This window comes from Berghia stephanieae, chromosome 11, assembly GCF_034508935.2.
Source record: "Berghia stephanieae isolate SIO BIC M18660-M18661 chromosome 11, UCSD_Bste_1.3, whole genome shotgun sequence".
NCBI classification, from domain to species: domain Eukaryota; kingdom Metazoa; phylum Mollusca; class Gastropoda; order Nudibranchia; family Aeolidiidae; genus Berghia; species Berghia stephanieae.
In genome coordinates, this window is record NC_088370.1 from 110,514 (window position 1) to 125,019 (window position 14,506).

At 41.2% G+C, this 14,506-nt stretch overlaps 2 protein-coding genes across 2 annotated transcripts; both read left to right on the forward strand.

Moving 5' to 3' along the window:
* Nucleotides 1–6,837: 6,837 nt before the first annotated feature.
* Nucleotides 6,838–8,169, forward strand: LOC144957203 (uncharacterized). The gene has a single exon (XM_078888254.1). The coding sequence runs from the start codon at nt 6,838–6,840 to the stop codon at nt 8,167–8,169; it is 1,332 nt and encodes a 443-aa protein (XP_078744380.1).
* A 136-nt stretch (nt 8,170–8,305) lies between these two features.
* Nucleotides 8,306–14,442, forward strand: LOC144957204 (uncharacterized). Its single transcript, XM_078888255.1, has 4 exons — nt 8,306–9,939; nt 10,224–10,530; nt 10,758–11,037; nt 13,158–14,442. Exons 1-4 carry the CDS (start codon nt 9,736–9,738, stop codon nt 13,591–13,593), a joined length of 1,227 nt encoding a protein of 408 aa, XP_078744381.1. The 5' UTR covers nt 8,306–9,735; the 3' UTR covers nt 13,594–14,442.
* The last annotated feature ends 64 nt before the right edge of the window (nt 14,443–14,506 follow it).

Genomic DNA, 14,506 nt, shown 5'->3' on the forward strand with positions numbered 1-14,506 from the left:
GATCCTCTGAAATTGAGGTGTGAATAACAGATAGTGGAGATGTGGTGCTTGTTGTGGCGAATCCGCTATCCTCACTACAGACACTATCGTTGTCATCATCTCTAATAGAGTGTAGTCCATCGTTTAACGGGGCGATTAAGTCATATACGACACATTGACCGACATAAGATCCACCCAGAAGAACGAGAGAGTTCAGTATTGCACTCTTTATGTACTTGTGAAGTGACGATGGGACGAGGCGCCGTATTGGACCAACTGGTCGACGAACAAGAGCGTTGTCACACGCGCGTATTATCCTGTCTTCCAGCACGTCGTCGTCCAGGTACAAGCCTAGCTTTATTTGCTGCGGTTCGGTGTTCGATGATACGACATTCTCATCATCGGAAACACAGGTCTCCACGTCACTGTTGTCATCTAGTTCAGTATCGACGTCATACGCATCATCGTCAACTTCCTCGTCATCTCCATCGATGTTATTGTCATTATTGTCCTCCTGCTCACCTCCAACATCATCGTTATTGTCTACATTGTCCTCTTGCTCACCTCCATCATCGTCGTTTGCACCATTGTCATCCATCTCAGGGTCGACTTGATCGGCGGGGACGAGAGGCTCGAGGGGGGAGCTGAGAGGTTCGAAAAATCGTACCACTCGCAGATCCGAATGTTGATTTTCTGGAGATGGCGATCTGGGCGTCTGAGACAACCGCAATCTGGCGGAGGCTGGGTTGGGGAGTGGAGATTGATGCCTCAAGATGGGGCTTCTGGATCTGTCTCTCGTAGTATCTCGTATTGATCTCAAAGCGGGTCGGTGAATACGAGCTGTAGTTAATGGAAATCCGGTGACAGATATAATTTCCACGTCGTCACGGTCGTAATCGTTGTATAGAAATGACTGTTGACTCGGTTGACCGTAGATTCCGGTTATTGTCACATCATTAACCGCCATCTTCTGCAGAGCAAGGGATCTGGATGACGAGACAAAAACCAATGAATATTATTTGTGTGGAAGAATAGTCCTACGTTAGAACAATTCGTCTAAGTCAGCGACAATGAGCGGTCGTATCATAGCAACCTGGTCGCTTCTGCTAATTGTCGTGACAGCTCAGCCTGTTCTAGAGATCTTACAGGGTGAGTCGCCTATAAACCCGTTCAAAGATTCGTCGGGTGCATTTCTGAGATGGAATGGGTCGTTCTACAGGTCGCTGGAGAAACCATACGATGTCCGGCGAAACATCAAATTGTTCGGCAAGAATATCGGCGACCACCATACCGTGTCAAATTCATAACATAAATTTCAGCGCCAATATCTGAGGCAGACGTTGGTACAGGACTTAAATTATTTGCGACGACACGGAGACTGTCAACCACAAACGCCAACATCACAAACAGATCAATCAACACGAGATAAGGATAATAACAAAGGTGTCAATAAGAGACAGGAAGACAGAGATGCAGATGGAGGGGAAGAATTACCCTTAGTGTGGATTATATGTTTATCTATAGGTTGTTTCATAACATTTGTACTGTTACTCATATACATAACAACAACAAAATGTCATCATATAGAAAGGTAATATTTATATTTTATAAAGAATATGAACATTTGTATAAGTATGATGTATATTGCTGCAATATTTTTTTGCAATAAAACAATAAATGTAAGACACAATTCACGATTCCGATGTATTTGTTTCTGGTTTCCAAGACATCTGTATATTGGACAATAAGTAAGACACGCCGGTAAATCGGGGATAACATTTGTCATTGTTTGCGTCAACACGGTACAGTTTCTCTGATTTGGGCGTACACATATGACAGCCCGCCAGCATGAGTTTACCGTTACAGACTGTGATTGCATCACAGAGCATTAAGACCTTGCTCTAATCCCCGAATTCCCCGCTGGAAAAAAAATTCCTTTCAATCTATCCAATACTTTGAATGCCCCAGTTTGGAAATTGGGGAAATTTAATGGATATTCAACCCTTTGCAAAACTTTTTAAATTCGGCAAAGGTTAACTTCCGGGGGGCTTTGGATGAAAATAAAAATACTTTTTAAATAGAAATTTTGGCAAAATAAATAACAAAATTTTTCTTCACTGTGGTTTTTGGTGGGGGGGTTTGTTTTTTGTGTTCAGGGGGGAAAAAAAAACCCTTTGGGGAAAGGAAAAGGGGGTTGGTTTTTTTTTTTTAAAGGTCCCATTGTTGTGGGGGTTTTTTTTTTTAAATTTTTTTTTTGTTTTTTTTTTTTTTTTTCAAAAAAAAAAAAACGCTTTGGGGGGGAAAAATTATTTTATTTTTTTTTTGAAAATTTTTTTTTTTTTAAGGGTTTAAAATTCAAAAATTTTGCTTTTTTGAAAAAAAAAAAAAATTTTAAAAATTTTCAATTTTTTTAAAATTTAAAAAAAAAAAAATAAAAAAAGAGTTTTTAAAAAAGGTTTTTGGGGACGTTTTAAAAAATCCCCCTCCCTTTGGGATTTTGAAATTGTTTTGGATTTTTTTAAACATTGGGGGAAAACACTTTTTTAAAAAACCTGGGAAAAAGAGGCCGGGGCGAAAGTTTCTTTTTGGGCCTAAAAAGGGCTTTTAGAAACCCTAGGTTCGAGGGGAAAATTTTTTTCCAAAAAATTTTTCCCTTTCCTTTTGAAAAAAACTTTTGAGGTTTGGGGGGCGCAACCGCAAATTTTGGGGTTTTTTTGGGTTGTTTTTTCCCAAAAAGAATTTGGGTTTCAAAAAGGGGGTTTTTGTTTTTACAAAAAAAACAGTTTTGGGTTCCCCCGGGCTTTACATGTTTAGATTTTTGGGGGGCCGGCAAAAAACCAGGAAATTGTTAAAAGGGAAAAGGGAACATTGTTTAAGGGGAAAATTGTAGCCCCCCGTAAAGAGGGGGAAGGTTTTGGAAAGAAGGTTTTTTGGGGAATAGGGGAAAGTTTGTTTTTGGGACTGCAAACATTTTTAAGTGTCTTTTGTTTTGGAAAGGATACTTTGAAAATTAAAAACCCAAAATTTTTCGTTGAAAAACTTTTTTAAAAAGGGCGGTTTAAGACAATGGTTCTTAAAGGCTTTATTGTCCCTTTTTATTTTTGCCCAAAAATGGCTTTGGTTTCCTTTTCTGTTTTTTCCCAAGATTACCTGGTCACTTCGTGTTAAAAAAAATTTGGGGCCCCCAGAAAAAATTTTATTGGGTTTCTCCCCATTTTTTTTAAAAATTTTGTTTGGCTTTAAAGTTGTTTTTTTTAGAAGGGAAAACATTTTAAAAACCCCTGTTTTTTTTTTTTTGGGTTTTTTTAAAGGGTCGTTTTTTTTTGTTTTTCCCTTTTTTTTTTAAAAGGTTCCCCGTGGTTTTTAATTTTTTTCGGTGGGGAAAGAAACTTTTTTAATCTTTTTTAGTTTCTTTAAATTAAAAAAGGGGGGGTTTTGTTGGTATTTCAGGGAAAGAAGGGGGGTTTGGGAAAATGATTTAAACCTGAATTTTTTGAAAAGCAAAAAATTTTGTGAGGCCTCTTGTTTTTGGGGGGTTTTTTGGCGGTTAAAACTTTTTAAAATCGAGAAGGGGCAAAATCCCCCAATAAAGATAATGTTTTTTTTTTGCTTAAACAAAAAAGCCTTATTGGTTTTTTTTCTTTTGGGTTAAAAAGGGGCCCGTTTTAAAAAATTTAAAAAACATCAACAAAAATTTGAACCCCTTGTTTTTTCCCCTCCGTGGGGGGGGTTTTGGGAAACCAAAAACTTAACCAACCCCCCGTTTTGGACCCGGGGGGAGGGGACCTCCCGGGCGGGGGACCCCTCCCCAGGGGCCCCAAAAGGGGCCCCCCGGGCCGCCGTTTGTTGCGGAAAAAAAACCGGTGGTCTTTTTTCCGTTTTTTTGTCCACCTAAAAAGGGTTTCTGGGAAAGGGTTTGGGAAATGAAGACATTTTTAATTCTATTTGGAAGTGGGGACCCCGGCCCGGGGGTTTGGGGCTAAAGTGGATTGGGGGGGGGGGGAAAAAGGGGGGATTATTTTTTGATTTTTGGGGGACATTTTTGGGACCAACCTTTTTATCAACAGTAGAAATTTCTTAAAAAAATTTTTTAAAATTGTGAGGAAAATTTTTTTTTTTTCTTTTTAAAAAATTCCCTTAAACATTCTCAATTGAAGGAAATTTTAAAAATTTGGGTTAGGGGGGTTGAAAAATTTTTTTTTTATTTTTTTAAAAATTAATTTTTTTTATATAGTAAAAAATTTAAATTTTTTATTTTTTAAAAATTTTGTTGATTTTTTAAAAAAAATTTTCTAAATTGTTTTTTTCCCCCAAAAAAAATCAAAATGTTAATTTTTTTAAAAAATTTAAAAAAAAAGGGGGGAAAAAAATTTTTTTTAAAAAATAATTTTTTTTTAAAAAAATTTTTAAAGGGAATTTAAAATTTTAAATTATTTTTTTAAATTTTAGATTTTATTTTTTTGGGGTGCCCCACCCTCCATGGGAAAAAAAAAAAAAAAAAAAAAAAAAAAAAAAAAAAAAAAAAAAAAAAAAAAAAAAAAAAAAAAAAAAAAAAAAAAAAATTTTAAAAAAAAAAAAAAAAAAAAAAAAAAAAAAAAAATTTTTTAAAAAAAAAAAAAAAAAAAAAAAAAATAAAAAAAAAAAACAATGTGCTTTAAGTAAGTAATTTTTGGTTTTTTTCCCTTTTTCTGGGATGAAAAAAAAAAGAAAAACAAAAAATTTTTGTTTTTATTTTGTTTTGGAACCTTTCCCAGTAAAAAAAAAAAAGAGGGGAAAACCCTTTTGAATTGGGTTTGCAGGACAAAAAAATTTTTTTTGATAAAAAATTTTTCTTGGCAGGTTTTAAATGTTCCAAAATTTTTACAATCAAAAAAAATTCCCCACCCAAAAATTTTAAACCCATTTTTTGGGTTGGGGGCGCGAAAAAATGAATTTTGGGGGGGGGCGGGGGGGCGCGGGGACGAAATTTAAAAATTTTTGGGGACGGGGGAGCCCAAAAAAAAAATTAAAAAAAAAAAATTAAAGCCAAAAAAAAAAAAAAACCCCCAGGGGGGGTTTTTTTTTAAAAAAAAAAAAAAAAAAAACCCCTTTATTTTTTTTTTTCGGGGGCCTATGTTTCCCCCAAAAATTGTACCCCACTAGGGGTATTTTTTTAAAATTCGTGGGGCGGCTTTTGAGTTTATCCAAAAATTTGAGGAAATATTAGAGATGAAAAATTTTCGTGGGGGTTGGTTCCGGGGTTTTTGTTTGTTTTTGAGCGGTGGAAAAAAAAGGAAAGCAGGGTTGGGGGGGGGGAGTTTTTTTCAAATTGGGTTTTTAGGCAAACCTGGCCACACTTTTTTTGGGGATGGTGGTGATGATGGTGGTGATGATGGTGGTGATGATGGTGGTAGTGATGGTGGTAGTGATGGTGGTAGTGATAGTGGTGATAGCGATGATGATGGTTGTAATGATGACGATGAAGATAGTGGTGAGGATGGTGGTGTTGACGATGTTAAAGGTGCGAATGATATGGGTTGTCAGACTTCTGTTTACATCTCCAAATTCTCGACCCTGCATGATGGGATACCCCACGAACCAAATGAATCTGTACATTGTGAGATGAGAAAAAGAAAAGTAAGCAGAGGTGACGAGGGGCATATCTTTTTGGAAAAAAAAAGAAAACAATCTGACAGTGAAACGGAGGTTGAGAGGACGAGTATTGAAGCTGAAGAAAAAGAGAAGAAAAGAAAAGAAGCTGAAGAGGCTGAAGAGAAGAAGAAAAGAAAAGAAGCTGAAGAGGCTGAAGAGAAGGAGAAGAAGAGAAAAGAGTCTGAAGAGAAGAAGAGAAAAGAGTCTGAAGAGAAGAAGAGAAAAGAGTCTGAAGAGAAGAAGAGAAAAGAGTCTGAAGAGGAGAAGAAAAGAAAAGAGTATGAGGAGAAGAAAAGAAAAGAGTATGAGGAAGAAAAAAAGAGATGAAGAGAGAAGAGAAGAAGAGAGAAGAAGAGAAAAGAGTCTGAAGAGAAGAAGAGAAAAGAGTCTGAAGAGGAGAAGAAAAGAAAAGAGTATGAGGAGAAGAAAAGAAAAGAGTATGAAGAGAAGAAGAGAAAAGAGTATGAAGAGAAGAAGAGAAAAGAATATGAAGAGAAAAGAGTCTGAAGAGAAGAAGAGACACGAAGCTGGCGATGACAGAGGAAACAGGAGGGAGAGAGACAGGAAAAAAAAGAGACGAAGACATGACATAGATGATAGAGATAAGATACAAGGACAATGTATGATTAGTGATGATAAGATAGGTGGATTTTGGAGTGTATCACAGGACGCAATGTGTCGAGATGAATTGCGACACAGAAGTAAAATTAGTAGTAGTTCCAGACGAGAGAGAGATTACCAAAAGGAATTAAGTAAGACACAGGTCGATACTGATCATATGAGTGATGTTCAAACTCGACTAACGTGGGATGATGATGTTTCATCAAAGATAATAAACCCAGACCCAGAAGTCTATGGTGACAGTACCCCGCTCCAAGACGAGCCGTATGACTACACCTGTACATATGAATTAAATAATGTCACATACGACAATACCCCATACGATCCAGATGAGTCTGTCCAAGCTTGTCCTTACATTCCTAGTACAATCCAACCAGACTATTACCCTCCGTATTTTCCATCAAAAAAAAAATCAACCACTTGAATCATCGGTAGATCAAAATCTTGCGGTTGCGGCTGAATCGTGCGAATTGTCTGATTCCTTACCACCGATCCAAAACTTCTTACCATCAGAAAGACGCGTCTGGTCTGTCTTTGACCAACACTCCTCCGAACAACCGCTCACAGAACCGACCGCTGAACTCAATCCTCAGACTCCGCTCCAACATGTCGATGAACAAAACACTGAACAAAACACTGAACAAAACACTGAACAAAACACTGAACAGACAACTGAACAGACAACTGAACAAACAACTGAACAGACAACTGAACAAACAACTGAACAGACAACTGAACAGACAACTGAACAGACAACTGAACGACAATGAACAAACAACTGAACAGACAACTGAACAGACAACTGAACAAACAACTGAACAGACAACTGAACAGACAACTGAACAGACAACTGAACAGACAACTGAACAAACAACTGAACAGACAACTGAACAGACAACTGAACAGACAACTGAACAAACAACTGAACAGACAACTGAACAAACAACTGAACAAACAACTGAACAGACAACTGAACAGACAGTTGAACAGACAGTTGAACATACCAATATCACTGACGATACCATTGAATCTATCACCGAAGCCACCACTGAATCTGTCACTGAACCAATAGACACATATGACTATGATCAATCCATAAACACAGCAAAGCAATCCATCGACAATGAACCATGCGCTGAATCCGAAACCGTCCTTGACGCTCAACTGACCAACCAACAACAACAAGACTCACCAGTCCATCAACTCCAATCACCAATCAATCAACTCCAATCACCAATCCAACAACCCCAACCCCAATCTCCAGTCCAACAAACCCAACCCCAATCTCCAGTCCATTCACCAATTCATCAGCTCGAACCGCTAACCCAATCATCAATTAATCAGCTCCAAACCCTAGCCCAATCACCAATCCATAAACTCGAACCACCGGCCGAACAACCCCAACAACAGGATCAACAACATCAATCACCCATCCAGCTCCAATCTCCAGCCCAACAGCTCCAATCTCCAGCCCAACAGCTCCAATCTCCAGCCCAACAGCTCCAATCTCCAGCCCAACAGCTCCAATCTCCAGCCCAACAGCTCCAATCTCCAGCCCAACAGCTCCAATCTCCAGCCCAACAGCTCCAATCGCCAGCCCAACAGCTCCAATCGCCAGCCCAACAGCTCCAATCGCCAGCCCAACAGCTCCAATCTCCAGCCCAACAGCTCCAATCTCCAGCCAACAGCTCCAATCGCCAGCCCAACAGCTCCAATCGCCAGCCCAACAGCTCCAATCGCCAGCCCAACAGCTCCAATCGCCAGCTCAACAGCTCCAATCGCCAGCCCAAACCCAACAACCTGATATGTTCATCCAGCAACTACCACAACAGGGTTACTCACACCCATCCCAATCTATCAACGAACATCAACAACGATCGGTCTCTGAACCTCAGATGTCAACGCATACACCCCTATTTCCCGAATCTTTCATTGTAGTTAAACCGTTACAATCTGTTCCTGAATCATCATTCAGTGATCAATCATTCGATGCTCTGTATACACCAATGTGCGTGTCGCAATCAAAAACGGTCGTTGAGTCACAACAGCGACCAATGAGCGACTCGATTGAACAGTCGCCAATCACCACCCACCTCCCGATCACCACTACACCAAGCAATAACCCTTCCGCAGCAACACAGCAACTACAATTCGATGGAAATAAGTATGACGACGAAAAAATCGACAACGCCATCGATTTTGACTATATAACCAGGGACACGCATCCGACAACGCAATCGTTTCCCCAAATGCTACATCAACCTTATTACCAGCACTCCGACATCCAACCCGTTGACCAAGTGCCGTGTAACCAAAAAGTCTATCAACAACCCTTTGTTCAACAACAATATCCGCCACAATTGCCGCAGCAACCCACCCCACATCTGATTGAACAGATCCCGAACCAACAGGTCAACACAAACCATAACCTTTTTGTGGACCAACTCCATGATATCGATCATCTAGACTCACATGTATCGGAGGATGGTGACCGATACGATGATGGGCGACAACACACCCTTGATGATGACAACTCCCATCAATCAGCCGATGTCGCGGCTAATTCCATCATTAACCAAATTCAGTCTTTCCTGGATACAGTGCCGAATTCGTACACCCACAGGCACCATTTGACAGCCAGAATGCGAGTGCTGTAACTCAAGCGTTGATAAAAAAAATCAACGACAGTCAAGCCAAGGTGGACGTTGAACTTCCTCGTCTGTCATGGCATGCTGGGGAGTCTCTGGTCTGTCTTCCCACCCTAACCTGTATTCCTTGTCAGCTGCATAACATCAGGAGTTGAGCTGCAGATGCATGTTCCTCACATAATTAATTTTTATAGGGTCTAGTCAAGTAGCCTTCATTTTGTCTTTCCCACAGTCTCTTTCATGATTGACGGTCGCCCATTCCCCGCCACCTACTGTTTCCTGGCTTGCAGTTATCTATTTCAGTTATTCTTTCTGCTTAAAGGGCCATATTTCATAAACAGAGGATCGTCACGTCCTGGGTCATTTGTGTCGATGAGAGATTCTGTGGGCCTAAAACAAAGGGATACCAGCCCTTTCCCCTAAAAATCTCAATTTTTTAAGAAGGATACATGATTACAATCAATCACAGATAGTCATACAGAAGACATGGGCCACAGGTCGACCAAAGAGGGAGTATAGAAGTGTTAAAGTTACAGCACTAGGAAACAAGTATGAGCTATAGGGGTAGATTAAGAAAAGTAAGGACATACAGAGGACACCACACTACAGAATGAGTGTGAGGTGGGTGGGTGAGGAGCAGAGCGTGTACCACTCATCGGTGGGTTCTGTCTCCTGCACCTTAAGAGGAAGGGGTCCCACCTACTCCCTAGCCCGGTTATACCGCCGGGGACTCGGTCGCGCCCATAACAAACTCAGTAGAAACGGGGAACACCACGGGAAGGTGCTGTTATGGACACAATAATGCATGAGAGGCCATATGCAATAATCTCTGTCAGACAGGATTACGCGGCAATCAATGCACCTGGAAATGAGAGGTGTTGGGTTCGAAATGCACATCAATTTCCTTTCAGCTAGCGGGACGTCCGGCCCAGACCTTGCAGCTCCCCAAGCTCTGACAAACGGTTGTGGTCTGAGTCAAGAAGAGTTTAACAACGTTATGGACCTAATGTCGGTTGAGTCATTTGCCTGTACAGCGACCGGCCACGATTTCATCAAAATGGTGAGTTGAGATGTATGAGTTGAGATGTATGAGTTGAGATGTATGAGTTGAGATGTATGAGTTGAGATGTATGAGTTGAGATGTATGAGTTGAGATGTATGAGTTGAGATGTATGAGTTGAGATGTATGAGTTGAGATGTATGAGTTGAAATGTACGAGTTGAAATGTATGAGTTGAGATGTATGAGTTTGTGTGTCAGACATCTCAACTCATACATCTCAACTCATACATTTCAACTCGTACATTTCAACTCATACATTTCAAACTATTTTTTTGTCTCACAGATAACTGGAGTGTACAGGACAATCCATGCGACGTTTATGTCAAAGATAAACAAGACGGTCTATGGAGACAGCACACGATTCTTATTCTCGCTCACGCAGCTGCTGACGAAATTGATCACTATACGAGCAAAGACTCAGGCTGCTGAGAATGCCGCTTTTCTGAACTTTATCTGTCAAGCAAACGAGAACGATCTACAATTCAAGCATAACAACAACATTGACAGCAGGGGATTTCTACAATGTATGGACAACAGCATGGTTGAACTCACAAGACAATTGACTGCTTTCTCCGGCACAGTTGTGCACGGTAATTTATTACTTATTATCTTTCACAAAGTATGAGGTGTAATCAAACTAAAATAAATACAACAATAATACTATCTGATCTGACTAATATCAAGAAATGATAATCAAATGTACAATTCGGTGGAATTACATAAAAATCAGACATGTGGTTTTATAATGACATGTGGTTATATAATGATTATATAATGATTAGAACCCGATATGTATCTTCCTCTCTTTCTAACACAGAGACCACAACCAAATACCAGAGGAAAATTGTTCCAGAGATCGTGGATCTGGTGATTGCCAACAAAAAGAACCTCTTCGAGGCGTCCACGTCAGGACAGGAATTAATCGACTTATCACAATCAGATGAGGTAGATTTCGCAGTCATCAACTGTACCCTTCAAATGTTCCCTAACGACGGAATTGTCATGAAACAGAACGGTGCTTTTTTCTCCACTCCAGCAGTTCAATCCATCATAAGCACCATCGCGAGATGCAACCAGACCTCGATGCAATTCATAATGTACGTATTATTCCTTCTTCTGTTTGTTGCATTTGCTGTTGCTGTGGTTGCCGCGTTTGTTGTTGTGGTCGTCTCTGTTGCTGTGGTCGTCTCTGTTGCTGTGGTCGTCTCTGTTGCTGTGGTCGCTGTCGTCAACGCATGATCTTACAAAGTTTCTCCTCAGAAAGGTGTCGTAATGACCAAACGAATCGGCGATTAGAGCGGAATAATGTAAATGGAGAAACCGGAGGAAAAGAGCAGCCTCTTGCAGGGTGACGAGTGGGTTGTTCTTCGTTTTAGACACTCTCGCTTTCGTCCTAGGTAGAGATCGCGCTATCTCGTTGATCTTGTCACAGACTGCGTCGTACTTGGTTTTCGACACTGTACTTTTCATGGGTTTCCTCGTGGTCGTCGTCAACGGGATATCGGAGATGGTGGTATGTGTCGCGGAGGTCACGTTGTTGATCCTCGGAAGCAGCAGCGCGGTGGTTGCACGAGAAGCGACTTTTTTGGAGGTGCTGGCTCCCCAGTCATCGGAGGCTCCTGAGAATGACGACAAGTCAGATGATCTCTGTAGCGGTGCTACTTGTGCGGGTGTTACGGCGAACGACGACAATCGTCTCTTCTTGTGTGGTAATGTGTTGGGTGAGGTTTTTCTCTTACTGTCGATGAAAGATGAAGCCGGACGTTTCCCTTTTCCAGACGACGACGCCATTCTTTCTATCTTATCCTAGTCTCTTTTTTCTGTACAAAGTAATGATCAATCCGATCACACCCAACAGGACGAGGAATCCGATACCAGCGAATACACCCAGAAACACGTTGGTTTTATACCAGGCGATGGTTTGCGGCGTGGGCGTGGTTGTTACAATGCTCACGAACGGTGGTCGATTGTTAGAAGGTGAAGCGTTGCCACCGACTGTCGCGCCCAAAGTGGTATTTGTCGATGGCGAAGATGTTGATACGTTGGCTGACGCGGCGAGAGACTGTTGAACGTGTTGTTGTAGTAGGCAGCCGAGAACCAACAGGACGACGCTATCAATACAAGTCAAGTACATTCTGAAAACAGAGAATGAGAAATCAGAGAATGTAAATAAAACAGGAAGGCTGAGACCCTCAGTTACATATGAATAAGCGTCACTCTGGTATGTCAATGGGCGATCAAATATACTTTCGAATTCAATTTACATAAATTACAACTCTTACAAATAGTAAACGTTCAAATAATAGTATAACCTGTCCGTACCAGTGAGGGTGAGTTATGCGCTGCGTGCGGCGTGCGTGACCTTTCTTTCGAGAGACTGAATAATATGTGACTGTGGTTGCCAGCGTACAATTTTAAATAAGGCAGACGGACAAAAAACGGGAAACTGTCACCTTTAAAAATAGATCAGTCATCAAGACGCGGCTTACATCAAGCCGTGGTTTGAATAAAGGCCCATCCCACTTGATCGTTACAATCTGAATTAAAAATAGATCAGTCATCAAGACGCGGCTTACATCAAGCCGTGGTTTGAATAAAGGCTCCATCCCACTTGATCTTACAATCTGAATTAAAAATAGATCAGTCATCAAGACGCGGCTTACATCAAGCCGTGGTTTGAATAAAGGCCCCATCCCACTTGATCGTTACAATCTGAATTAAAAATAGATCAGTCATCAAGACGCGGCTTACATCAAGCCGTGGTTTGAATAAAGGCTCCATCCCACTTGATCGTTACAATCTGAATTAAAAATAGATCAGTCATCAAGACGCGGCTTACATCAAGCCGTGGTTTGAATAAAGGCCCCATCCCACTTGATCGTTACAATCTGAATTAAAAATAGATCAGTCATCAAGACGCGGCTTACATCAAGCCGTGGTTTGAATAAAGGCTCCATCCCACTTGATCGTTACAATCTGAATTAAAAATAGATCAGTCATCAAGACGCGGCTTACATCAAGCCGTGGTTTGAATAAAGGCCCCATCCCACTTGATCGTTACAATCTGAATTAAAAATAGATCAGTCATCAAGACGCGGCTTACATCAAGCCGTGGTTTGAATAAAGGCCCCACCCCAATTGATCGTTACAATCTGAATTGTACACGGGTTTCCTCTCACGCCTGACGTGTTTTTGTCTTTTGTTTTATTCTAAACAGGAAGAGGCCACACAAAGCGGCTCTCGACAACCCCACTGGCGGTCACAACAACAAGACGACCGTGCCAAAACGCAGACGACGATCACCCGAACCAGCGTCACCATCAACAACAACGTACGACGCGGCGTCTGGTAGATTCGGAGCAAGACGGAGAAGAGAATATGGTAATCATTTGCGACACCATCAGCGACACGACCATCATCATCATCATCGACCGCGTCACGAACCTGACCATCAGCGACATTCTATGACGTTGCGACATCAACCTGACCAACGGCATTTCCGAACCGGACAACATCAGCAGCAGTTCGAGTTTGAACAGGTGGTACAACAGCAACAGTACATCCCGCTCGATCACACCCATTCAGACCAATCATCAGCATCACGGATCAGCCGACGACTGGCTGGAGAGATGTTGAGAGAGATGAGTGAATGAATGACTAATAGTTTGACAGATGAATCATGTTTAGTACATTGATGATGCTGAATATGATGATATTTTTTGTAATGTTTTTTTTTGTAGATTGATGATTGTTTTTTGTACATGATGATGTTTTTTGTACATTAACGATGAACGAGTGAGTGAGTGAGTGAGTGAGTGAGTGAGTGAGTGAGTGAGTGAGTGAGTGAGTGATGAGAGTGAGTGGAGTGAGTGAGTGAGTGAGTGAGTGAGTGAGTGAGTGAGTGAGTGAGTGAGTAGTGAGTGAGTGAGTGAGTGAGTGAGTGAGTGAGTGAGTGAGTGAGTGAGTGAGTGAGTGAGTGAGTGAGTGAGTGAGTGAGTGAGTGAGTGAGTGAGTGAGTGAGTGAGTGAGTGGGTGAGTGAGTGAGTGAGTGAGTGAGTGAGTGAGTGAGTGAGTGAGTGAGTGAGTGAGTGAGTGAGTGAGTTAGTGAGTGAGTGAGTGAGTGAGTGAGTGAGTGAGTGAGTGAGTGAGTGGTGAGTGAGTGAGTGAGTGAGTGAGTGAGTGAGTGAGTGAGTGAGTGAGTGAGTGAGTGAGTGAGTGAGTGAGGTGAGTGAGTGAGTGAGTGAGTGAGTGAGTGAGTGAGTGAGTGAGTGAGTGAGTGAGTGAGTGAGTGAGTGAGTGAGTGAGTGAGTGAGTGAGTGAGTGAGTGAGTGAGTGAGTGAGTGAGTGAGTGAGTGAGTGAGTGAGTGTTAACGATTTCACATACACAACTATGTTTTACGAATTTCATACATCTATGTTTACGAATTATTCCATTGACTTTTGATGATCAAAATGGAGTGAAAAGGAAGATTATTCAATAAAATACGAGAACGACCAGAAAATTGTTGTTGTACCTCCGTTACCTACGCATCTCATCTGTGTGTCTTTGTACTCTGTGTGTGTACT

What these genes read in the sequence shown, in the direction of transcription:
- LOC144957204 (XM_078888255.1), top strand. Translation starts at nt 9,736, where the DNA reads ATGCACCTGGAAATGAGAGGTGTTGGGTTCGAAATGCACATCAATTTC. An exon ending in GCCACGATTTCATCAAAATG is followed by an intron (nt 9,940 to 10,223) that starts GTGAGTTGAGAT and finishes TTTGTCTCACAG; the next exon opens with ATAACTGGAGTGTACAGGAC. An exon ending in ACCTCGATGCAATTCATAAT is followed by an intron (nt 11,038 to 13,157) that starts GTACGTATTATT and finishes TATTCTAAACAG; the next exon opens with GAAGAGGCCACACAAAGCGG.
- LOC144957203 (XM_078888254.1), top strand. Translation starts at nt 6,838, where the DNA reads ATGTCGATGAACAAAACACTGAACAAAACACTGAACAAAACACTGAAC.